The sequence below is a fragment of the Apodemus sylvaticus genome, chromosome 6 (assembly GCF_947179515.1).
Source record: "Apodemus sylvaticus chromosome 6, mApoSyl1.1, whole genome shotgun sequence".
Taxonomy (NCBI): Eukaryota; Metazoa; Chordata; class Mammalia; order Rodentia; family Muridae; genus Apodemus; species Apodemus sylvaticus.
In genome coordinates, this window is record NC_067477.1 from 104,901,017 (window position 1) to 104,926,929 (window position 25,913).

General features: G+C 38.9%; 1 protein-coding gene across 6 annotated transcripts in view; it reads right to left on the bottom strand.

Moving 5' to 3' along the window:
- Window positions 1–25,913, bottom strand: part of Nbas (NBAS subunit of NRZ tethering complex) — a 283,532-nt gene that overhangs the window by 131,497 nt on the left and 126,122 nt on the right. For all 6 annotated transcript variants that reach the window (XM_052186094.1, XM_052186091.1, XM_052186093.1 and 3 more), the window contains exons 31-35: window positions 18,639–18,751; window positions 15,461–15,574; window positions 8,503–8,616; window positions 7,244–7,401; window positions 6,460–6,546 (exon numbers count right to left, since the gene is read on the bottom strand). In XM_052186094.1, the coding sequence (XP_052042054.1) occupies window positions 6,460–6,546; window positions 7,244–7,401; window positions 8,503–8,616; window positions 15,461–15,574; window positions 18,639–18,751 (586 nt within the window). The remainder of the gene's footprint in view (window positions 1–6,459; window positions 6,547–7,243; window positions 7,402–8,502; window positions 8,617–15,460; window positions 15,575–18,638; window positions 18,752–25,913) is intronic.

Sequence of the window (25,913 nt, forward strand, 5' to 3'; positions counted from 1 at the left end):
AGGATAAACTATGTTCCTAGTACATCAAATGCACAGTAAGCTAGCACACACACAAAACAAAAATCCAGTTGAGAAACAGGGACTTCAGCGTATTTCTAGTGAGAATGTAAAACTTTGGTGATATTTGCATATTAATTAACCGGTTAGGTATTAAAGTTTTGGCCTTTGTGCAGGATCTAGAGGCCCCCAAGCAGGAATTACCTAGAATGCCTTGTCCCAGAAGACGAGCTTTCATATTAGGTCACATACAGATCTAAAGGAAGGAAGCAACCAACCCTCCTACCTAGCTATGATACCAATCAACCACAATGATCAGCATAACACAATAACCCTAAGGCTACAGAATTGGCATATATACCTCAGCAGTGACCAACGGTTCTCTACTTGAAGTCCCACTCAAGCAGAGGAAATTCATGTCTGGTACTAGAAATCTAGCCAACTACTCAGAGCTAGTGAAGCCATGGATCTTGACAGACCTACAACCACCACTTCACTAAACCAGCATAACCCCTAAGTACATTCTAATAAATATGTGTCCTTATACTGGCAGATAATATAGTCTCATCTCTCAACAAAGAAATTCTCTTTGTGAGAGAAATCATTACATAAAACCACAGCCAATCAAAATGCAGTCTAGAGACCAGTCCCAGTGAACACATCTATAAAAGACTCCTACATCTAAGGCTCACAGAATGTTGCAGGAGATGGAGCAGAAAGAAGATAAGATACAGTGTATCAAAGAGTATGCTGTGAGACTATGTCTCCTGGTAACTACAAGAGCTACACCCAAAGAGTCTCACCAACATGGCTGCCTAAAAATGAGCTGAACAAAGACACCACCAATAGACAAACTAAACTGAATAGAAGACTATAAGGGCCTCAACCCTAAACAGATAACTACAGTGAAGTGAGGAGTGCTGGGAGTGGAAGAAATGCTCTTTACCAGGGAAGAGTACACAAACTGATGATCCAAAGCAAATGGCCGGCTCTTAAATCACATATATAAGTAAAATTATACAACTGACCGGGTTGTACTTAGTAATACATATGAATATGCCTATGCATACATGCAGGTAGCAACAATTAATTAATTCATTGATGAATTAATTAATTAATTTAAAAAGGCCATGGTTTTGAAAGTGAGCAAGGAGGGGCATATGAGAGAAGAAAGGAAGAAATGAGGTAATTATATTATAATTTCAAAAAATAAAAGTAATTTTAAAAAGGTTTGGTCTCATGATCCTGAGACACAACTAGACCATAGGGCTTTGCTTTCCTCAGTGGATTGATCCAATGGCATACTCATAATTTGATGACAGCATGAGTCTAGGAGGCAAGGGTGTGTCTGCTTGTTCCTCAGCAAAATAGTAAAAGCTGTGACCTTCTGGACAGCCCTTAAGGCTGTGGGGAAGAACTCTGAAAACATGACTTCAAGAATATATGAATCAGTGTAAACGTTGTCCTTCCATATCTCAGTTATACAAATATAAGGATGAAATATGTTGTGTGTGGGGCTTCACAGAACTAAAAGAACAAAGGTAGCTGCACTAATGACCCAGCTTGTCAGAAACATGTTAAGGAGGGACATAAGGAGATTTAGGGTGTGGCAATCTCAGGGAAAGATAGCACCCAGCTAAACTTATTGTTTGTGCTTACAAAGGCAGGCAGATTTTGGAGTTCAATGTTAGCCTGGGACACAGAGTTTAGGTCAAGGTGTGGTGGGAATGGTGATCTCATACTGGAATCCCACACAGCTAGCTTAGTGTTTATGCGTACAAAAGCAGGCAGATCTCTGAATTCACTTGCTTTGTTAAAAGATGTACTTACTGCTTTTTCCTAACAATCATGGGGCTAAGGTCACAAAATTGTGACTCGTGGAATAAATAAAAGAGAAGCTGGAGCATATGACTGAATGAATATGCAAATAAAAGACTGGGCTTTGGTCTGCAAGAAATGGGCTGTCCAGAAAGCAATTGCAGCTCTTTTTGGAATTTGTCTGGAGACTTTTTGACTAAAGTAACAGAATGAAGTAATGGAAATATTACACATTTTTTTCTAGCATGTTTCCTGCTTTTAGTCAGAAAACCTAAGAACTGTGCCGAGCAAAGAACTATCTCTTGTAAAGGGATATTTAGAGAGAGGGTGGGGCTACCTAGAGAGAACTGCTTGAAGAGATAACATAGCTCTTTTAGAATTTTGGTGGGATTTCCAACTTAGCTTGAGAAATCTATGAGCTTCTAAATTTTCTCTGAATTTGGATAGAAAACCCAAGAGCTGTCTTAAGCAGAGAGCTATTTCAAGACGACTACAGAGCCAAGAGCTATCTACAGATCTGTCTAAAGAGCTATCTCTAGCAGGCTACAGAGATGTCAGCTTGCACCCCATCATTGACTTGGAGTTGTTTCTTCCACCACTCCCAAACACATTTTTCGCAGTACTCCCTTCCCAAGCCGAGGGTGGTCCTTGGCAGATGGCACAACTGTAGTTGGTGGAGACAAGCAGAGATGAGATCTACTAAGAAGCAGCAGATCGACAAGGATACAATCTTGGTGACTGTAGTCTGTCTGTTCCAGGCCTCTTCCTTGGGCATTCCCTGGTTTCTCTGTACCACGTGTGAGCCATTTTCCTCCACTATAAGCCTATTCTGTGTGCTGCCTCCCATGTATCAGCCCACAATCAACATTGAACACATGTCAACATTGTTCTTTCTTTTAGTTGTCTTTAATTAGATATCGCATCACAACAATGACAGGCTAAGACAAATGTGCAGCCTATGGAAAACAAGTAGACAGCATATTCTAATACCAAGAACACAGCATGAAGCAGTTCTATTCCAGGGTGTTGATACAGGAGAGGGACAAACACATCCCATCCGCATAAACACGTGAATACTAATGTATTCACACAGAAGCTTTATTCAAAATAACTAAGAAGTGGAAACAATTTAAGGACCCATCACTCAACCAATGAAGAGAGAAAATACCATGATATTGACATTAACTGCCAGTATGCTTGCCTTTATACAAGTATTTCTAAATAGTCCTTCTATAAGTTGAAAATAGCAATATGCTGAGAACATGTTTGTGCTCTAAGATAAATTATACCCTCTTAAAGTGTTCATAAACAATTTTCCCATAGTAAAACGATATTTTTAATAAGAACCCTGTATAGAAGCCATTTCTATCTCTAATTAGATTTATCTAGGGAAAATACCACCAGCTATATAATACTAGCTAAGCAAAATATTAATAAACTATAATGTTATAAGAGTGTTCAATCTAAAATGCCTTATAACCAACATCAATAGGAACTGGAAATCTGTAATCTTGCAATTATTCACAGAGTATGCATCTTGTTCTATTATAAACATGCTTTTTAAACAGGAACAAATGCAGCATCTTCACATGTAAAGTATCCACACTATTCATGTGGATGTCACTGTATAATGATATCTTTATTTTGTCTAGATAAATAATAAAATAATTTTATAGAAATATTATATATCTAGAAATATTAAATATGAAACAGGTTATATTTGAAATCAGCCTTCATTTATGAGTTATAATTTAATATGGTTATTACCTTTACTGATAAGCAATACAGGGCAGCTTATAGCTAAATATTATATTATACTCTGGTAATAGTAGCTATAATATTCTGAAATGGGCTTCATTCATCACAGCTATATGAGGATTTGGATTAACACTTCTGAAATCTAGATCTATTACAAGTGGTTTAAAGAGGAAAAAGAAAGGCAGAAAAGCTTTTAAGGAAAAAATAATGACTTTGGAAGCATGCCTTTACTTGCTAAGTGGACACAGAGGACAGTTGTAGCTGTCTTCATTGCTGGCGAGAGTCTAATGGAACAGTATATGAATACTAGTGGCAACACAGCATGGCTTAATCCAAAGAAAACACCACAGGGCCAGGCTGACACTCGCTAATTCATTGTAATAGCAGAAAACAGGAAACTCAAAAGCCACAAAAGGTTTTGCATGGACTGTTTCAAAGAAGGATGGAGATTCAGAACAAGTTCATGGGGCTTAGCTCAGCAAAAAGATGGTCTGATTCTTTTCTAAATAGAAAAACAATACCTCCCTCACACTAGACAAAACATGACAAGTCCTGAATAACCACCATGGCCATGCAGAGAAAATGTGCTGGAGGTTGTCTAGACTTCATGTTAGTTATCTGCTTCTTAGTGTCTGTTAGACATGGACTGACCATGAAGCAGCAGATGTCACTAACTGAGCTCTAGCAAACACTAGGCATTTCCTAAAGCATGTCATGAAGAAGGTGTAAAGATAAACAACATTGGGACTGGAGAGATGGATCAGCGGTTAAGAGCACTGACTGTGAATGGCTAAGGTCAAAAACTCAAGAGACAGCAGGTGTTGGCGAGGATGCGGAGAAAGAGAAACACTCCTCCACTGCTGGTGGGGCTGTAAGATGGTACAACCACTGTGGAAATCAGTCTGGAGGTTCCTCATCAAACTGGACATGAGACTTCCAGAGGACCCTGCTATACCTCTCCTGGGCATATACCCAAAGGATTCCCCAGCATGCAATAAAGACACATGCTCCATTATGTTCATAGCAGCCTTATTTATAATAGCCAGAAGCTGGAAAGAACCCAGATGCCCCTCAAAGGAGGAATGGATACAGAAAATGTGGTATATTTACACAATGGAACACTACTCAGCAATTAGAAACAATGAATTCACAAAATTTTTAGGCAAATGGTTTGATCTGGAAAATATCATCCTAAGCGAGGTAACCCAATCACAAAATAATACACATGGAATGCAATCTCTGATAAGTGGATATTAATTAGCCCAGAAGCCCTGAATACTCAAGGCACAAATTGCATAACAAATGACTCCCATGAAGAAGTATGGAGAGGGTTCTGATCCTGGAAAGGATTGATCTAGCATGGGAAGGATATATAAGGACAGAGAAAAAGGAGGGAGGTGATTGGAGAAGGGATGGAGAGAAGAAGGTTTATGGGACATATGGGGAGGGGAGATCCGAGAAAGGGGAAATCATTTGGAATGTAAACAAAGAATATAGAAAATAAAAATATTAAAAAAAAAAAAGAGCACTGACTGCTCTTCCAGAGGTCCTGAGTTCAAATCCCAACAACCACATGGAAGCTCACAACCATCTGTAATGGGATCGAATGCCCTCTTCTGGTGTGCCTGAAGACAGCTACAGTGTACTCATATAAATGAAATAAGTAAATCTTCAAAAGAAAAAAAAAGTTTTGAATAAAAAAAAAGATAAATGACATTGTCTTCAGTCACCACACACAATACCACATCAACTGTAAAGTAGTAACAGAAAAGAAAAATGTGAGAATACTAGGTAACACAGAAGAGGAAAGTATGAGAGTACTCAACGAAAGTACTAGAAAGAAAATACTTGAGATGAAAAGGCTCAATTTCATGGCATAAACAAGAAAATAAAGGTGGTGGTTTGAATATGCTTGGCCTGGTAAGTAGCACTATTAGGAGGTATGCCCTTGTTAGAGTAGGTGTGGCCTTCGGCTTTGGAACACTCCTCCTAGCTGCCCATGAGACAGATTCTCCTGGATGTGGTCAGATGAAGATGCAGAACTCCCAGCTCCTTCTCCAGCACCATATCTGTCTGGACGCTGCCAAGTTTTCTGCCATTATAATAATGAACTGAACCTCTGAAATTGTAATCCAGCCCCAGTTAAACATTGTCCTTTATAAAAGCTGTCTTGATTCTGGTGTCTCTTCATAGCAATAGAAACCCTACCTAAGACAGGAAGGAAGGCAGAGAAGAAATTATCTGCTCCCCAGGCATGATAGAACCTACTCAGAGGAGAGTGATGAGTCTGTCATGACTCACAGTTTGAAAAGCACCAAAAAGAGACAGCATTACAGATACCATCAAAGGAGATGTACCTAGGTAAGTCAGATACATAGATGACAATTAACAGAGCCAAGTCTTATTAATATCTTAAGTCTTCAACTACACTGGAAAGATGACTTCTACTACACACAGTTGAAGTGACTATTGGCTCCTATTAGAGTTGCTTAGACTCTGGAAAAAGCACAGAACTTCTAAGGACAGCAAGCCAGATAATGGCTAATCTGTGCAAGAGTGAGTTACTAGGACTCCTCAGGATGATCAGAAGTTCTGAGAGAGCTATAGTTAACTGGTCATGTGCTATTTCTTTAGCTGCATAGGGGTTTTGAGCTGTTTTCTTTGTAATTTGTGAGTAGGCACTTTTGAGTCCTTTTCCATGTAAATGCTGTATTTCATACAACACAAAACTGAGATATATTCTAGACACACACACAAAACCACACACAAAGACATACACACACATACAAACTACCCATTTTGGCATTGGGTGACTGGTCCCATTTCATTCCACCCACAGTATCTTTCCACCGTACTCCTTCCTGCCACGCTTCCTGCCATACGTACCTCTTGTAGAACTTTACCAGTTAAGGGTGAGACAGTAGTATTTTCTCCTTCAGGATGGATCTCAAAATTTACTCTTTGAAAAAGAATCTGAAACAAGAAAGGTTGTATTTTAAAAATCACCTTCCTCACACATTATAGGCTTGAAATCTGGGAAGTATTAAGTTCTCCCTTTGAGAAAAATAATGTTATTTTATAAGAACAGTTTTGAGCAACAAACATACATCAGAACTTTGGAAACAGTTTCACAAAGAAGTGACAGATTCAGGAAAGGGAACTGTGTATAAAAAGCCTGCCACAAAATCCCGTGGATGTCCATAGTGTAAAGTACCAAGTTCATAGTAGACTCCCTCTGTCAGCTCTATCTTATGTAGGAGGCTCTCCCTCTAACTTAGCATCTCTTGAAGTCCTACTCATGATTTCTCAAAGACAGCAGAAGGTACGTATGTGCTAACACTGGCTCTAACTAATGTAGTTTCCGATAGACTACACATGACTAGTTCTCGCCTATTTTCTTCTTCACACTGCTGCATTACCCTCATATACTCATCAATTCCTAACATACTTGTAGTTTTACTCAAACCTCTTATAGCCTTTCTTTCTTACTATAATAAAGCCAACAATATTTTAATATCTTCAGGTTTTCAAACTCCTCTGTGTATGACAACCGTGTTTCTTCTAAAACATCAGCATACTACAAAAACAAACAAAAATTGCCCCATGTCTCAGATACATACACCCAACACAATGACCTTCACACATGTCAAGGTTCATTGTAAACACTGACCTCTGTTTGAAGAGAGCTACTCGATGCTAAAAGAAGTTCAATGCTGCTGGGAGGGCAATGTGTCAAGGCAAAAGCCATGAGCTCTTGACGAGTGGCCAGGTCCTGGTAACCTTCTGATTGGCCCAACTGGCTACACACAGCCCAACTCTCTGGATACCCTGAAAATTTGACAAAGAGAAAAAAAAAAAAAGGAAGACAGGGAAAGTAATTTGCAGAAAGGAAAAGAATAATGTAAATATAGGTGAGGGGTATGCTGGAGTAGTAACCAGGTCATATAGTATCAAGGCAAAATTGCAGTCATTAATGACACAGTGTAAACAAGGCAGGAGAATCCAGCTAGAAATGAAAGATCTGACTGATTCATTATCCACATAATTCAGGGATACTCCAGACAAGTCTTTTTGACAGAATCAATCAATAAAAATGAATTCACTAAACTCTCATGGTAGGTTTTGAATTCATAATACTAGGAATTTGACACTACCTAACAGGAATAATTTTTTTCCCATTACTGGTAAACATACAGAAAAAGCAAACAAAAAAATGTACATGCATGGTGCTGGAGACAGAGCCAAGTAGTAACAGAGTTTACTAGAGGCATAAAGCCCTAGATCCAATCCCCAGCCACAAACAAGTACAGGATCCCCGGTGAGCTGGGCAGGAGTTACAGCACTGAAGCACACTGTGTTAGTTGCTCCCTGCTGGAGTGCAAACGTCTTCCTATGCAGGACCTATGATAAGATGGGACTGTTATCTTCTACTAAAGAATGTAGATGCAAAATTATCTACTATTAAACTCTATTTATTCTTTCAAGTCAGGAACTTCAAATTCAATATAGAAAATATTTGGGCCAAACTCCTGTCCAATTTTTCAACACTGTTCTTTTTCTCTATACTAAAATATAGAAATATGGACTATTCAATCACAAAGTGTAAGTATTCGTCCAAATTTTATTTTCTATAATATAACAAATAGCATTAAAATGTTTCGGGTACTGTTGTTTCTAAAATTATGAACATGTTTTAGATGGGGTATTAAAGTAACCAAAATCACAGAGATAAACTATAGCACCTGAGTCCATTAAAATATTGATATTAGTATATAAACAGACAGCATACATGCTTGCTATTAACAAAATAAATCTTCAGCAAACATGTGCCTTGCTTATCAGTCAGGCCGACTAATTTCAGAAGAGTTCTTTCCATCATTTGTCATGTGGAGAGAATGTGAGCAGAGTGTATGTAAGCTGTCTACTCACCTGCAGCCATCAGCTCCTGGCAATACATACTAGCTGCTTTGTAGTCATGGACGCGGAGTGCTTGTTCCACCAACAGGATCAGAACCTGCCCATGCCTTTCTTCTGGGTTTTCACCTATACAAACAGACCAATGACTTGATGATTAGAACAGCCTCAACTGACCAACAGCATTAACAGAAAGACTCAAATCCACAAGTAAAACAGACAGACTGATTTTTAATGATTGTAGAATAAAGGTTACAATAATTTTTGAGTTTCTAATGTACTTATTATGCATGGAAGTCCTCCTAGGTCTCTGAAGAGATCTTAGATTAATATCAGTTCTCAAGATAACAACAACAAAAAGACCAGGATAATCCATAGTCCTACAAAGGACATGTTCTTTCCTTTACTAAGGAAGAAAATCTATATTTCAAGACCAGGATATACAATGAGGGCTGGTAAAGGCACTGATAACCCACATGACAGAGGAAACAAACTAGTCACCCAAGCTGTTTCTTGACCTCTACTGTCATGCCACACATAATAAATAAAATGTAAAACCAAAACAAAGCAAGTCTAATTTTGATGAAGGTATACCAGTAGGGGAGGTACAGAAGTGATTGAAAGTAATTAAGTTAGAGTTTTTGTTGTTTTGGTATTTAGGGGGCATTGTTCATTTGTTTTATTTTGTTCTATTTTTGTTTTTTGTCTTAAAATTCAAATAGTAAGGCAAATGACCTAGCACACCCTGCAATCCTAGCACTGCAGACCACCACAAGAGGGTTTCAAGCTTGAAGTTAGCCTGGACAGTACAGTGAATTTAAAGCCATAAAGATATCTACCACCACTTCTTATCAAGTCTTTGAATAAACTGTGTACCCTGCTTAACTGCATCTCTGTGCTTGTCTTCTATATTTCAGCTTCAGCAAACACTTCAATACTCATCTGTTCACATCTCTTCTAGTAATGTTTGACCATTCTGGGCTCTTATGCAAGAATTTCATATCCTCTTAGGTTTAATTCTTTCTTGGAAATTTCACACACACACACACACACACACAAACACACACACACACAAAGAGCACAACTGAACTTGCATTTCAGCTTATCACTGAAAAGCCATTAGTACAAGAAAACTCCAGCACTTCAATTCCTACGTAAGCAATCAGAACTCTGGCCCAATGAAAGCAGTAAAACACCACAGAGCTAAAATAGACCCATTTAGTTACTCTGCCAAGGTAATTGTGTCTGTTGTTCAAATTCAGGAAAGGCAAAACGAAGTTTGAATGTCCATTACTACCTCAAAAACATGTGTGGCCTTCATGTTATTCTATGGCTTAAGGGACACAGAATTCCAGAAAAACTGCTCAAAATGAAGTGTTAAAAATCACTTTCCATCTGTTTCAACATATCAGTAAAACACTAAGATTAAATTGATGCTGCAACATATATTTTGAAGATGCTTTAATGCACAGGGATCCTGAGCACTTCAGGCTGTAATGATACAACACGTGTCCATTAGAGTTTAAGGATTTCAATTCCCTGTGCACCTGTGTATATATGATCCCATGGTTCTGAGAAAGCTTCCGCAGAAACCAGGATGGTCTGGGCTGATACGTGAACACACAGTCAGCCTAGGCACCAGAAATCTGACTCATCATCATTGTGAGCACACAGGACACTCTCATGACACTTCATCTAAGAATATATGACCATGAGAACCACAATATTCACTATGAGCATCACCATCTTAATTACTCTTAACTTTGCAGTCACTGTACACCTGTTTCCTATCATATAACTTCCTTAATTTGCTGATATAAACTTGGAAGAACAATGGGGCAATACAGACCTAGACCTGTTACTTGAGAACTCAATAGACCCAATTTTCAGTGCTGAACAGGACAATGCACCCAGTGGCCAAGCACTCAGTGAGTGTACAAACTACATTAGAGGAATTTTGTTTTGAATTTATCTTCCTAAAATGCTGGCACATTTCTTGTATTTAAAATAAATATGAGAGAAATAAACACGTGAGTACGAAGTGTGTTAGAACATGAAAACCTTAGCTGAGACAATCACACACCACTACCTACCCACCAGGTAAAACTCACACGGTCAGGCTTTGCTAAAAGCACCAACTTTTTCCTGGGCCTGCAAATGTCCAGTAAGTACCTAAGCGTGATAAATGTCAGTTCCCTGCCTCCTTTTTGCATCCATCTTCTTCATCTGAAGTCATTTTGTCTTTTAGTCACCTCGGGTTCTAGAAACAGCAGGTCTAATGACTAAGCCGCTGGTGGGAGGAAGTTGGATCTCTCCCCAAGCAGCAGGGACTGTGGTGTGGAGATAAGGCCCACCTGGATCAATCAGAACATAATGAGCAACCAGGCCCGAGCCTGACAGGACTGAGCACACGCTTTCTGTCTGCTTCCTCTCCCTTCCTGTCCATCCTCGGGGCTCTGGGTGTTTCCCTGGGACACAGCACTAACTCATCATTCCTCCTGGCAGCATTGCGTTACTATAGAGAGGAAAATGCCTTTCTCATTATTTTTCTTTTTTTACCATTACTATTTTTGGTATGCAGGCATCCTCAGAGCTGAGTCTCTGGTCTAGGACTCTACTAATAAAGGCCAGTCATCAGAACTGCCAATTAACATCTAAATAGGATTCCACTTCAAGCAATATTTTTTCAATTTTTGTCTATTTTCTTTAACACCTTACGATAGCTTTCCTCTTTTATTCTGTGGGACCTGAATCAATCCAGGTTTGATTCTGCCTGATTCATGATGCTATCTGCTGAAATAAATGTATTACAACATTTAAACAAATAAATGTACACAATTTAATGTGTCTCCATTTAGCTTTTAAGAAAACTATTAACCTTCCTACAACAAAAACCTCAGTAACCTCAACCCTAAAGCAAAAGTTTGGCATAGTCTCCATCAACATTTTGGCAAATATTAAGGCCTTTTTAAAAACACTATGCATATATCTCAGTAGTGCAGATATGGGTATATCAAGAATGGCACGGAAATTTTTTTTATTATCTTAATGAAAACTTTCTATTATTTTAAAAATCATATGCTCAGTTCAACTGCACACATATTATAAGTATAATGATAACCAGGAAGTTGGTATGGTGCAAGCCAGGGTCATTATGAAAACCTGTTATATATTCCATGAAATAAAAAAACTTTTATGCTACTTACAAGTGTCAAAAGCACTGTTATAACACAGTTTCACTCTACCCCACCCCTAAGAAAACTAGCTAAATTACATGACATTTTTGTCTGTTTTCCTGAAAGGTAGTAAGTAGCATAAAAGAAAGTATAGATCAACAAGAAATCATATATAATGTTTGAATTTAAATATAAATTAACACAAATTTATTTTGGTACTGGATAATATCATGTATTTTTAACATGCTATAATTAACACAGTTAACTAGGTACTAGATAATATCATGCTCTATTACATTTAGAAAAGGAAACACTCTCTCTCTCTCTCTTTCTCTCTCCTCTCTCTCTCCCTCTCTCCCTCTCTACCACTAACTCCCATCCCCTATTCTGAATAAACTCTATTCTATACCAAAAAAAAAAAAAAAAAAAAAAGAAAAGAAAGAAAAGGAAACACAATCTTCCCTCTACTTTTAATAATTCTTGTTTGAGACAAATCCCTATGGAAAGACAGCTTAACTGAAAGAAAATATGTGTAAGTTTAACAACACGAACAAAGCAGCATCTTAGAAACACCCAGTCCACTGACACAGAGACCATGCCACATTTCACCTTGAAGCCCAGCCCCAGACAAATTTGTTGAACTGGAGTGCAATCCTTTTAGCTGTCTGGAGACTTAACTCAAGACTAATGACACCTACAAACATGAGTAAATGCAATACCACATGTAATATAAAACCCATGTCCTACCCAAAACTCTTGAAATGTTTACATTATGGACAATAAACACAAAAGCAACAGAGCCAGGTGTATTTTTTCTCTTCTGTCTTGGCTAGGCTCCAAACACTAATCTCATTCTTGAAGACAATGTGCAAGCCCCTAAAAGCTAAGTGAAAAGGCTCGTCTTAGATAATCATAGTATGTTGATGGAGTCACAGGGAAGGACTCACACAAGTGAGTGGTTGGGGTGAAGGGCGAAAGGGTTCCTGTGCACAAAAGTCTGAGGTCACTTGTGTGGAGCCAGACTAGCTCCTAATTGCCTCGGCCTGATAATTTTAGACTCAGCTAACACACCTCATGCTAGCAGAAGCCAGCCTAGTGCAGGGAGCAGCTGTCTCCCAAGTTACACTTGCTTTGCTTCTTCCGTAGACGCATGAGCAATAAAGCAAGCGAGTGAGCCTGCCTAGTCCTTCTCTTTTTACACCATTTTAAAAAACAGACAAGAGTCTCACTATGTAGGCAAAACTGGCCTCCAACGTTCAGCTCTCCAGTCTGAGTGTCCCCAGTGTTCCAGTACCTTTACATGTTCCATACCTTTATGCATTGTTTTCTCTTCTCTAATCTCAAATTAATATACTGGGTGATTTGACAACAGACATACCTGTGAAAGTGTTATTAATGAGTTGGAATACAAGTGTCATCACACAACATCAAAAAAGAGAAGAAACACAAGACAAAAGGAGAAGGTATCGAGTAAAGTGCCAGACTAAAATAATTGTTGCTAATAAATTTTATGTGAAGAAGGGTCAAATAGCAATCAGAAGTTCAGAGTTACTTAGCTGAAAGTTAAAACCTGAGCAGGTAATTCAAAACTCCATACAGTCAAGAGGAGGCCTTGGACTGGTGCCTAGAAATGTGGTTAAGCAAGTACATTCTTCAGAAGAACAGACAGGAGTGTGGGGGCTGAAGGGGAGCTATGGAAGAAGGCAATTCAAAGCGGGGTGTGAGACTCGTGTGTGTCGTTTATATGCGTCTGGGAGGCTGACACAGGAAGACCTTAAGGAGAGCACAGCCTGGGGAATGTAATGAGACAGCCCATTCAGATGGTTGGTCAGTGTCAAAGAGTGTCAGCGGTGCCACAACAGACAGATTTGGGTACTTGAGTACAATGTAAACCGCGTCTACAGATAGCTAAATGCTCCCTGCCTCGTAAGGGGTGGAGTGGCCCTCTACCCCTGACAATGAATTGGTCTTTGTTACTTAGGATGACTCTCTCCTACCCAGTTTCTTTTAGAAGTTTCAAGTTACCTATGGTCAGGTGAAATCCAAAACTATTCCAGAAATCAGTAATTTATGAGTTTTGCTTGCATGCGGATTTCAGCAGCAGGATGGAGATCAGCACTGTCTCACGATACAGTACTCAGAACATGAGCCATGCCTTTATCACATTACTTTTACCATCACACCTCAAACTGCAAAGGCTATGGCCATGGGGACAAGTGCTTAGCTAATATGGAAATGTCATTAAATTACATACCTGCTAGCTACTTTTATGTAAATGCACATGGCTCACAGAATATGTATGTGTGTGTGTGTGTGTATATATATATATGTACACATACATACATACATATATATACATATATTCACCATTATGTCCCAATAATACTGCTCTAAGCGGTAATATCAAATACAGATACTACATAAAAGTTTGGAAAGTGTGATGTAATCAGGCTGAGATGAACTTTTAGAACAAAAGTAGCTGGTATAAAGAAGGGAGCAATCTCTACATGCTGTTTCATGTCCTCAGGAAGGATGTTCTCCTAGGAGAACCAAGTGAAGGTTGCCAGGCCCATTCCATTACATGTCAAAACAAAACAAGACACTGGTCTTAAAAGGGACGGCTGGGAAAGCTGGGTCCTCAGGAATTCCATCCTTCATGTTCAAAGAACTTTTCTGGGCATTTTCCCAGTTGGGGCTCTTATTATTAGACTATGGATGACAAAAGAAAATAGCTTTCCTGTCTCCTAGATGTGATATATGGATAAATAAAGCTTAGAAATGTTTATCACACATACACATACACACACACACATACACACACACACACACACACACACACAATAACAATATCAGGATCAAACCATTTTTCTGAGTCTACACTCAGTATTCTTCCAAGTGGCCCATGATGCTCACAATGATGTGTGAACTCAAGGATTTTGCAAATCTGTAACATTGATATATGCTTTTTTCTTTTTAAGTTGAAAAGTGACACTTGTTTCCTAGAAGTAGAGGTATTAATAGTTCTATTTATTGGGAGTTCAAAATATGAACCTATGTGTCTACTAAATATAATAAAATTTTAATGGATAGAAATAAATATAAATTCCCTTTAATTTTGAAAATATCCCATGGTGTCAACTGCAACAAATTCAAACCATTGTTTATGAAACAAAATACACAATAATTATTCTCACAGAAACTGATATATATCAAAAATAAAAATATAAAACTAGCACTAAGATATTTTTCACATAGGACGACTGTGGTTAGTAGAGCATGAAATGTAGAGTAGAAGATTTTCCTTAGAAGTTAAGCTCTTGTTTCATCCTGGTAAGTGACATGCTTAACCTCTGTGCTCTGAGTTTCTTTTATAAATTGGAAAGATGACCACCACTGTGACTACTCAGGAGAAAACTGAATGAGAAAATATGTATGAATATTTTGCAAATAGTAAGTGTATAACATGTTCTAACAAGTTTTTCAGAACTACCACACTAAGCCTAGACTGTGACTATCTGGGTCAGCTGCTCCACACTTTTGCTCGCTCTCTCCTAGGAAGGTAACAATGAAGTCTGCTGATTTTACACCCACACCCTGAGTAAGTTCATTTCATTTCAACGGAAGCTGGTTTTCCCCAAACTTCAGTAAAAACACACACTCTTATCACATGCCAAGAATCCTAGACATTACTTCTTGGTCAAAATAATGTTCTTCTGGCACCATTAAACAAATCCTGATGCGCATATAGGCTAATGTGAAAAACAAACGGCACAGGAATTTAGCTCACAAAGGCTTACCTGCTACTCTGAGCAGCCCAGCAAGGCCCAGCAGTTTGGCTGACTGCTTGTAGCATGTGGGGGACTGGGAAACACACTCCTGGATGAGGGTGATCCGATCAGAACACAAGCGTACTGTAAAACAGACATTGAAGAACTTCATGAAGATACAGAAGAGTTGTCATGAATGTTCACATGTAAAGGAACAAAATAAAATTATGATACTCAAACTGGCTACATATCCTTGGCATACCCTTGTAACCCAACAGGGCTGATGCTAAGACAGAAGGATCTTATATTTGAGTACAGCCTGGACTATAGGGTAAGAACTTATCTCTCCAAGGCCAGTCTATGTTCAAAATAAACTTGGTGTGTGTGTGTGTGTGTGTGTGTGTGTGTGTGTGTGTGTGTGTGTGCGCACGTGCATAGACAGTTTCTAAGCAGCCCTGATTGCTTGATTATGCAAGGATCTTCCTGCCTGCCTCCTGAGTGCTGAGTTTACAGGCATGTGCCATTAAATATGGCTTCACAAAGCCACCTTTTAACTCGGCCACACCCCAGGCTAGCGAGCAGGAGGTTCACAAGTGTACCATGTTCCAGTTCTTCCACGGCTAAGCCCAGTGCCCCCTTCTTAAACTAGCATTCAGGAAAATAAAACCCCTGATCAAGCAGTTCATATCATAGAGCAAAGAACATTTAAAGGGGAAAAGGTCATAGGACATCAAGTGTGCCCCTGGGGAAAGTGGTTCTTCCTCAGAGTAATGAGGTCAAAGAAGGTGGCATTGCCTAGCCAGCTGGCTTGCAGTAACTATGACAACTGTAACAGCAGGTACATAAAATAGAGAAGAACTGAGTATCAGGCACTGACTTATATGTAACTACCATACCAAGCCAGCCCTTATAAATATAGGTTATTATCCCCAAGGGATGAAACTGGGGTACAGAGAACTTAGGGTATTTTAACAAAGATCAATGAAAAAGAGGTAGGGCCTGAATTTATCTCAACTCCTTAAATTTTGTCTGTGGCTTTCATCTTTATTTCTAAGTCCACTGTAAATTCTTATATAGCTCATTCCACGCCAACAGTACAGGGGACAAAGACTCAAGGAACGAGGCCACTAGTAGCTCAAAGAACCGAGCTTTCTGCTCCTATGTTACTTTTTTTAAAGGGGAAAGGAAACTATGGTGGAAACATCAAAAAACACAGATGAATTCAGTTATATTTCCCAACCAGTTCTAGAGTTAAGGTTAAGGACGGCAGTAAGGAAGCTAGCGGCCAGCAGTGCACGGCTCCTCAGGCAACCCCTTTCTTCACTCAGGGGCCTGGAGTCCTGCATTTGAAGAAAGTAAGGATCCAAGACTCACTTACCAGCTATGGTCAGCTAGAGTCTGGAATGTTGCCATACCCGACCTACACAGTGTAAAATACCTGAGGCAAGCTGTGTGGGCAATGACTACACCAGTGGTTCTCAATCTGTGGGACACCGCCCCTTTAAGACCATCAGATATATCAGAAATTCACATTAGGATTCCTAACAGTAGCAAAGTTACAGTCATGAATTAGCAACAAAAATAACTATGTAGTTGGGGTCAGCACGCCAAGAAGAACCGTTCTGAAGAGTGGCAGCATGGGAGGCTGGAGGAACAATGCACCATCCTCACACTGTAGGCACTCAGGCCCACTGTGTGACCAACGCCTCTATAGATGGCTCTGACATCACATGTAGGAAACATGAAGACTTCAGTAGCAGTTATGTTCTGAGTAAGAATTTTCTCTTAATGGTGGATCCTGTAGACCTGGCTGACCTGTGAGCATGTGCGTGGGAGATAATCTTGATGACATACAACGAGACAGGAAGATTTGCCCACTGTGGGCAACACCATTCTCTAGGCAAGAAATACTAGACTATATTAGAACTGAAAAAGTGAGCTAAGAATCACTGTTCAATGAATTCACTGCTTTTTGTTCTCGATTGAGAACATAATTTGGCTAGCTGTATCAAATTCTGGCTGCTTTATCCCTCCTGTAATGATAGACTGTAACTGAAATTACATTCAAATAAACCCTTTCTCCATTAAAAAAAAAGACTTTTCTCTTGTAACTTTTGAGTCTAGCATAGAGGAGGGCAGTGAGTTGATAATCTATGAAATGAAAACACAGGAGAAAGCCTGTTTTTGGTTTTAGCTGACGGCCTCCCTGCTCAGTTGCTCTGTTATTATTGTTATTTCCTTTTTTTTTTCATTTAGAAATGATTTTTACTTGGTAGCCAAATAAAACTTCTAGCAAATATTTTTCACCTGTATGATCATTATCTTAATAACTAGAGAGGTACTTTATATTCAATTCTTATATTCATATTAATAAATATCAATCCTAATAACCAGATTTATTTCTGAGTAAAATACATAAAGATGTGTGATGTACCATGGGGGCTGTCGGAAACTTACTTCACTACAAATTCAGTGGCCGTGTGTGTGTGTGTGTGTGTGTGTGTGTGTACATATATTGAGAGATATATACATATTTTTGCGCGCGCGCGCGCGTGTGTGTGTGTGTGTGTGTGTGTGTAGAGGGGGGAAGAGGGAGGGAGAGGGAGGGGGAGAGAGAGAGAGAGAGAGAGACTTGACTTGATCTCTGTAGTATCTGGCATAGCTGCTGCTTCTGTTTGCTGGACAACAAACAGTATGTTCTCCAAGTTCTCGTAGCTTCCTGAGTTAATTTTCAACCCTTTTACTGAATCTTCTCAGTGTCACCATTTCATCTTTTGAACTTAGATATCCCTGTGACCCTTAGTCATCGCATGCCCATCAGACTTTGGTGAATCCATGCCAGGGACTTTAAATTCTTAACTCGTGAAGGATTTTTAATGGCATATTCCATGGCTCTTTTTCCACCATATAATTTAGGTACTTGGGTTCAAATGCCTACTTAATGTGCATAATAGAAAATCCAGTGAGGATCTGAGGAAATTTTTATTTCTGTACATTGTTCTTAATATTTCTTTAAACAGTATAAACAAGATTTTTTTATCTCATAGCAAAATGATTTTACTTGAGATTTCACTGTAAAAAAAAAAAAGACAATAGAGTCTATTACTAATGAATTTACATTATCAAAGCTAATCATTCATTACAAGAAAATGAGAAGGAATATTGCTTGTTGTAAAGTTAATAATGTAGTACCAAGCAGAAGACACACCTTGCAAAGGGAGGATCTTCACCCCAAATTCTTCGAGATAGCCCAGGGCTTGGATGAGGTCTAATTCCTCCTGAATGGCAGCTGGCCTGTCCGTTATGAGCTGTAAGCAGCACCTATAAAACCAGACCAATTTTGAAAAGCACTGTCGTAAATTCATTCATGGCAACTTTCATGTTGAATAAGAAGTGCTCCAACACATACTCCACAACCCCAGCCGGACCCAGCTTACGGGGCCAGGGGATGTGACAGCAGTGACAGTTGCCAATGGCCCCAGGTGTGATGCAGGACGGCTCGGCTCACTGATGCTTTAACTAATGAGGACAAACGCAACCATGGCCCAAAAATGGGTTTTTGGTTTCTGTATATTTGGATATTTTGTTTTCTTTTTTAAGATAGAATTCAGATGAATTCCAGCTTTCTGTCTAAGAAAACAGAATTGCCTTTATTTGCCTCAATTTGGAATCCTTTGAGAAATGACCAAAAAATTACACACATTACATTTTTCTAACAACAAAGAATCCACTGGTAATACAGTGTGGATGTAAACAACAAAAGAAAGTGATTTGCTAGTCAACAAATGAGTGTGACTTCTTCATTTGCTTTGAGACAGCAGATTGCAGTGCAGCACCGACTCCTGTGACCTTCACACCTCAGATCTGTTCATGTGGAATACTGTCAACTTTATTATTTTTTATTTATAAAAAAATGCCCTTTAAAATGTTTCCTTAAATGAATAAACTCACTTTGAAAGGTACATGTATAAGAACATTTAGTAATTAAGATCTATTAAATGCTAACAACAGATAGCACCAGCTAAAGATAGGTAGGACACAGGTATGACTCAAAGGGAAATATGAGCTGAACTTGACCTTGTACAGTTGTAGGATTTAAATCTGTAAGCATTCACACATTCTGTTCATTCTAATGTAAAAACTACAAACTCTGATTTTATAACATTTTAAACACATGTACTCTTGAAGCCATGAATTATAGACTGTAAATTTACCCAACAGAAAGGCAAACATATGTCCATTACAAGATTGCTGGAATTTCTTTTGTTTTAAGGAGAAAAATAGATGCTAAGTAAATTCTATAAGATATAAAGGACATAGCCAGCCTGAGCACGAGCTATGTGTCCTAAGTGTGTAGTGTCTTCAGCAACAGATGGTCCACCTCCACCACCCGAGAGGCAACCAGTAGCTGGATCTCAACTGAAAACCTCTTTCCTAGGGTTCTTCTATAATACCAAAAAATACTAAGCAGACTGCCAAGGAAGGGACACAAATAAACAAGCTTACCTAGAATGTAACACCTATGAGCCACAACAATTATAGCAAGGCAAAGATGCACACTCCTGTGAAGGCTCGATGCACCAGCATAGGGGAATGCTAGGGTGGTGAGGCAGGAGAGGGTAGGTAGGTGGGGAAGCACCCACATAGAAGCAGGGGCAAGGGGAGATAGAAAAGGGGATTTGACAAGGGGAAACTGGGAAGGGGGATAACATTTGAAATGTGAAGAAATAAAATAATCAATAAAAGAAAAAAGGAGAAGGAAGAGGAAGGAGGAAGGAGGAAGGAAGGAAAGAGAAGGAAGAGGAGGAGGAAGATGAAGAGGGGGAAGAAGAAGAAAGGAGGGGAAGAAATAAAAAGATGAAAAGAAGAAAGAGGAAGAAGAAAGAGGAAGAAGGAGAAACAATAATAAAATGACTCCTGTTGACATTCTCCTTCACTCACAGATCAGTGTTTTATTCAGCCAGCATTACAGAAGCTTCCCTGCAACAATGAGAACAAATACAGAGACCCACAGCCAGACTTTATGAAATGAGAGAGGACTTGAAAGACATAGCTCTAAATAGGATGTCTCAATCAAATCTCTTCCCTTTAAGTGGCAGGAGCCATAATGGAACAAGCTAATAAATAGCAGGTGATCATCCTGAGATGACCTGCTTCGGATTATTATATAATCTGTGACAGGTTCGCTCTTATTGAGCAAGGCTGTAAGGAGTTCATTTTAGGAAAGATTCCTGTTAATATGTTTTATTAACATTTATATATATGCTATTATTAAACATATATAACAATCACTAAGTAATAGCACACTCGTTTGGAGCAGATCGCTACAGATCCATGAAAATGTACTGTCTTACAGTGATGCTATATAGACAAATAGATGACTTCTTAGGACCTAAAGATGATCCTATAAGAAGTCCAAAAATTATATCTGTGATTATTAAGCTCTTTTATAGTGGGACCGCTATTAGGTCCTTTTCTGATAGTCAAAACGGCAATGAGAACTCTGCCAGTCTCCCAAATGTCACCAGTTAGTTGCTCTTAGATAGTAACCAGACTTTCTCCAACTCAGAGCACATTCCAATAGGTTGTAAAACAATTAACCAAAGGTCATAAAAAGGGAACTATAGCATTTATTGTAGATGCTAGGACAGAAGATAAAATATTGACTGGGATTATCTATACAAAGCTTTGCTAATAACTTAGTTATGGTTTTAAACCTACAGTGAACCTGTAGAGCTGCGGCAGGTGATGGATGTTAAGCTAGATAATTACTCCTAATAGATATGCATGTAAACAGTCTCTGTCATAAATTTCTATTTCAATTTATGATTTGATTTTGTGTGTGAACTTTTGATGGACTTTTTAAGATCTGATCATGTATTCTGAAACATGTTTAAGTGCTGAGGACAAGGAGAAGAGTCAGAACTGAGGTAAGAAGAACTGAGCTGAGAGGAACTGAGCTGAGAGAGGAACTGAGCTGAGGAGTTTTTTAGACAGAACACTTTTTAGACAGAACTGAATGCAAGAAGAACATAGAAATATAAGCACAGCATTGGGAGAAAAGGCATTGAGAGAGCATTACTGTGATATCAGAGCAGGAGGAGAGAGCAAGATTAGAAGGAGAATGCAGAGGGGAAAAACGTAGAAACTATAGGTAACAAAACACTAAGAGAGCAATGTGCAGAATGCGGAGGGAACATGGAAAAAAAGAAGAAGCTGCAGCGAGCAGAGGAGCAGGCAGGCTTCTCCTTACTATGGGGCAGATCAGGTCCTTTCTTAATGACAAGGCAGGCTTAGTCTTATTAAAAGGAAGAAAGCCTTTTTCTTACAAACTGGGGTTTAATTCATTTAGCATTAAAAGGGTAGAAGCTATTCCTTTCTCTATGCAATAAAGATTGGAGCTCATTTTTCATCCAGAATGAATGAGTTCTTTCTGCACCAGTACTTGGCCTTTTGCTCCATAGGCATATATAAGTATGGATGTGTATATAAGTATCTACACATATGTGAAAACGTGTGTGTGTGAGTGAGTATGTAATTGTGAGAATGCATGCAAGCTGGGTCCAACTGGTTTGAATGGAAATGTATAAATGATCATACGTGAATCTGTATGTGAACTTATGTGACATTATGCATATTTGCTTATGCAAAAGCTTTTCCTTCTGTGTTATTCTCTTCTCCTGGTTCAATAAAGGTTATTGCTCCAAGCTTCCCCCTAGCTCAATAATCAAGAGATATTTGTACAAATGGGAAAAGACTGTAGCAATTAATCCCTTACTGGGCCTCCTGCTATTTTAGGATGAGGTCCTAAGTTGCAGAGACTTCAGTTTCTGGCCTCAGAGAATTACAGAAGGCAGGTCAGCTACAGTAGCATAGTTGCTTAGACTTAGATAAGTAAACATTTTATTATTATACAGCAACCCTAAATATCTCGTAAGACAAAGTCTTACACCCAAGTTGTAAGTCTTACCCTCCACTGAAGCTCTTCCCCCTCCACTGCTTCAAGAAGAACCAACTTGGAAGAAGATCCCCTGTGATGGGGCTGGCCCCAGGCATTTAAGCCCAAGGAGCACTACGAAGAGGAGGCAGAAGGAATGCGGTAGCTAGAGAGGATGAAGGACACCAGGAGAACACCGTCCTCCAAATCAGCTACGCAAAGTGCATATAAATGCTCAGAAGGGAAGTAGCAGGCACAGGACTTATGCAGGGCTGCCGCGGGCCCTCGGAGTATAAATGGTAACTGTAATTTAAGACACTTTAATTATATAAATTTTTTAATTTATAATGAGAAATTTAATTAATTTATATTTTTATCTCACTTTACTTTAAAATGAGAATCACATTAGTAATCTGAAAGTTTTCATTATATAATATTCTATCGTATAATTTCTTTTAATTTACAAGGACAAATGTCACCAAGTGTCTTAAATTACATCATAATTTATAATTTTTTAATTTATACATTTTTATATAAAATATAGATATTCCATATGATATGCCAAAACTGTTACAATGATTATTAGTTTTATTTTCATTATTAGTAGAAATACAATAAAGCATTAAATGGAAACTAACATTATTTGAACCTATGTGATTTGAACACATTTTCTGTAACTTTAGAAAACAATATATATTATTATTCAGAAAAAAATAAATTTTCAAATTGAAAATAAAGAAATAATCAAAAATAAAAATAATGAAGCTAATCTGCATATTACTAGATAAAAAGATACTCAATATAGAATATAAGCAATAAAGCATGGCAAAGTATGTACACAGGATGAGTTATTATTTTTAAAAGTAAAAGATAACACTTAAACCATTTTAAAGACACACAAAAAAGTTAATTTTAAGAAGAAATGAGGACTAAAGTTAAGGAAACTAACAATTTATACCCTTTGTCTTCTTTGAATATTGTCTTAATTAGGGTTTCTATTGCTGTGATAAAACACCATGACTAAAAAGCACCTTGGCAAGAAAAGGGTTTATTTGACTTACACTTCTATATTAGAGTCCACCATTGAAGGAAACCAGGACAGAGTGAGAGCCTGGAGGCAGGAGCTGATGCAGAGGCAGTGGAAGGCTGCTGTTCACAGCTTGCTCCCCATGGCTTGATCAGCAGCCTGCCTTCTTACAGAACCCAGGGCCATTAGCCCAGGGATGGCCCCACCATACACCGATTCCTAAGAAAATGCTCCAAGGACTTGCCTAATGGTGGCAAGTCTGAGCTAATGGTGGCATTTTCTTATTTGAGGCTACCTTTTCTCTAGTGACTCCAGCATGTGTCAAGTTGACATAAAAATATCCAACACAGACAACTTTTGAATCACTAGGAAAAACTAGTTAATAAATAGGAATGGAAGAGACATTTCCTATACACAGTGTCATGGTAAATACAAATGTCTTGGGACTCACAGGCCACAATTATATATACAACATTATATACACATGGAATCCAATATAGCATGGGATCATCTGAAAGTCAAAGTGGATCCTTCTGGGATAGAAAGAGGCAGTGAAGGCACAAGAGGATTTTATAGTCATTTGAGAAAGACCTGCCCAAAAGCTATAGGTCAAACATAACCAGGATTTCAAAGGCTATTCTACTTGATATTTCCAGCATTTGAAATAAAAATAGTGTCCCCAGAGAGAAAGAAAAAGATTTGCTAACTTCTTTAAAGAACTCTGTCAAGTTCAATAACAGTGTGAAGAAAGAAAGGGAAAAAAATTAATTCTGACATATGATAGCACTAGGGAAAAGAGTTGCTTTTTACCTTTGCTAGAGTTGAAGCAACTACAGGGAAAATGAACATAGATACTGAAACCACTTGTGAATGAGCTGAAGATTAAAGGAAAAGCATCAAAGCATATGAGAATGTTTATCATTAGGGCAATTTGTCTTTCAGAGGATAGCATAAAAGAACTGGATGGATGGATTAGATGGATGGATGGATGGATGGATGGATGGATGGATAGACAGACAGACAGACAGACAGATGATAGATAGATAGATAGATAGATAGATAGATAAACAGAGCTGGAGAGTTGGCTCTGAAGCTAAGAGCTCTTTCTGTTCTTCCAGAGGACTGGAATTCGATTCCCAGTACGCATGTCAGGCGGCTCCCAACTGCCCCTCACTCCAGACCTAGGGGCCGGACCACCACTCCTGGTCTCTGTCAGCACCCATATGCATGTACACATACACTCTCTTCAAAAATAGAGAAAACAATAGGACAAGTTATAGCTAGTCAATGAAGTTAAACAAAAATAGGCAAGCCCAAATGTCTCTATATTATAGAGGGTGTCTGTCTTGTTCATACATGTGCATATTAACATAGAGGCCAGAGTCTGATATCAACTCTCTGTCTCAGCTGTTCTTTACCTCAGTGATTTTGAGACGGGTTTTCTCATTGAACCTGAACTGACCGGCCAAAGAACACCAGAGATCTGCCTGTGTGATCCTCCTGTCCACCCCACCCCACAAAGAGTGATGCAGATTCCTGCCACTGTGTGTTTCTTCTACACGCATACTAGGGATCCAATCTTACATCCTTAACTAACAACCTCCCAAACTCCTCAATTCCTCTTATAAAAACAACTATAAGAAGATGAACACCACCATCAACAATAAAAAGTTAAGTTTGGGGCTAGAAATAGGTTTCAAAACAAGCCCAAGTAGTACCTATTATGCTTACTAAAAGGGCACGTCAGTGTCTAATGTGCTAACAGGAAGCAAACTGGAATCATCTGGTAGCACTAACGAACACAGGTGAGCTGACTCACTCGGTGAGAGTGCTTGCTGCACAGGCATGAGACCTTGATCCCCACTATTCATCTGACAAGCCATGCATGGGTACATGACACTGTGGCCCTAGAGCTGGAGAAGAGCAGGCACTAGAGGGGGTCAGCATGAAATTCACTGGAACCTGCTGGCTGTTGTCAGTATTGCCAAAAACTGTTGTGCCCTAGGTTCAGTGAAAGACTCGATCTTAAAGGATTAAGGTGGTGATGACTTATACAGAGTTAGAAAGTCAGGGTCACAAGATACTAAGGAGGTTATCAGCTTTCCCTGGTTTTTTGACCAAGAAACAATACTTCAGATGTTACAAGAAATGCTCAAGTCAGAAATATTGTCAATTGTCCTCATAATAGGAGGAAAGTTTTAAAATGTGTTTCTAGAACAGAGGGGGAGAAAGCTCAGTATGGTCTGGAAGGGAGATCTCCAAGAAAAACAGAGCAGACTGGTGTGACCTAAAGGATGCTCAGCACATCAGCAATGGTCAGATGGCAAAGAAATGCAAACAGAAGCACACCTAGGCCACTGTTTACAGAGAGGGAACCAGAAACACACCTAAGGCACTGTTTATAGAGAGGGAACCAGAAACACACCTAGGGCACTGTTTACAGAGAGGGAACCAGAAACACACCTAGGGCACTGTTTACAGAGAGTGAAACTTGTGCAGTTATTGCTTTGGTTTGCACA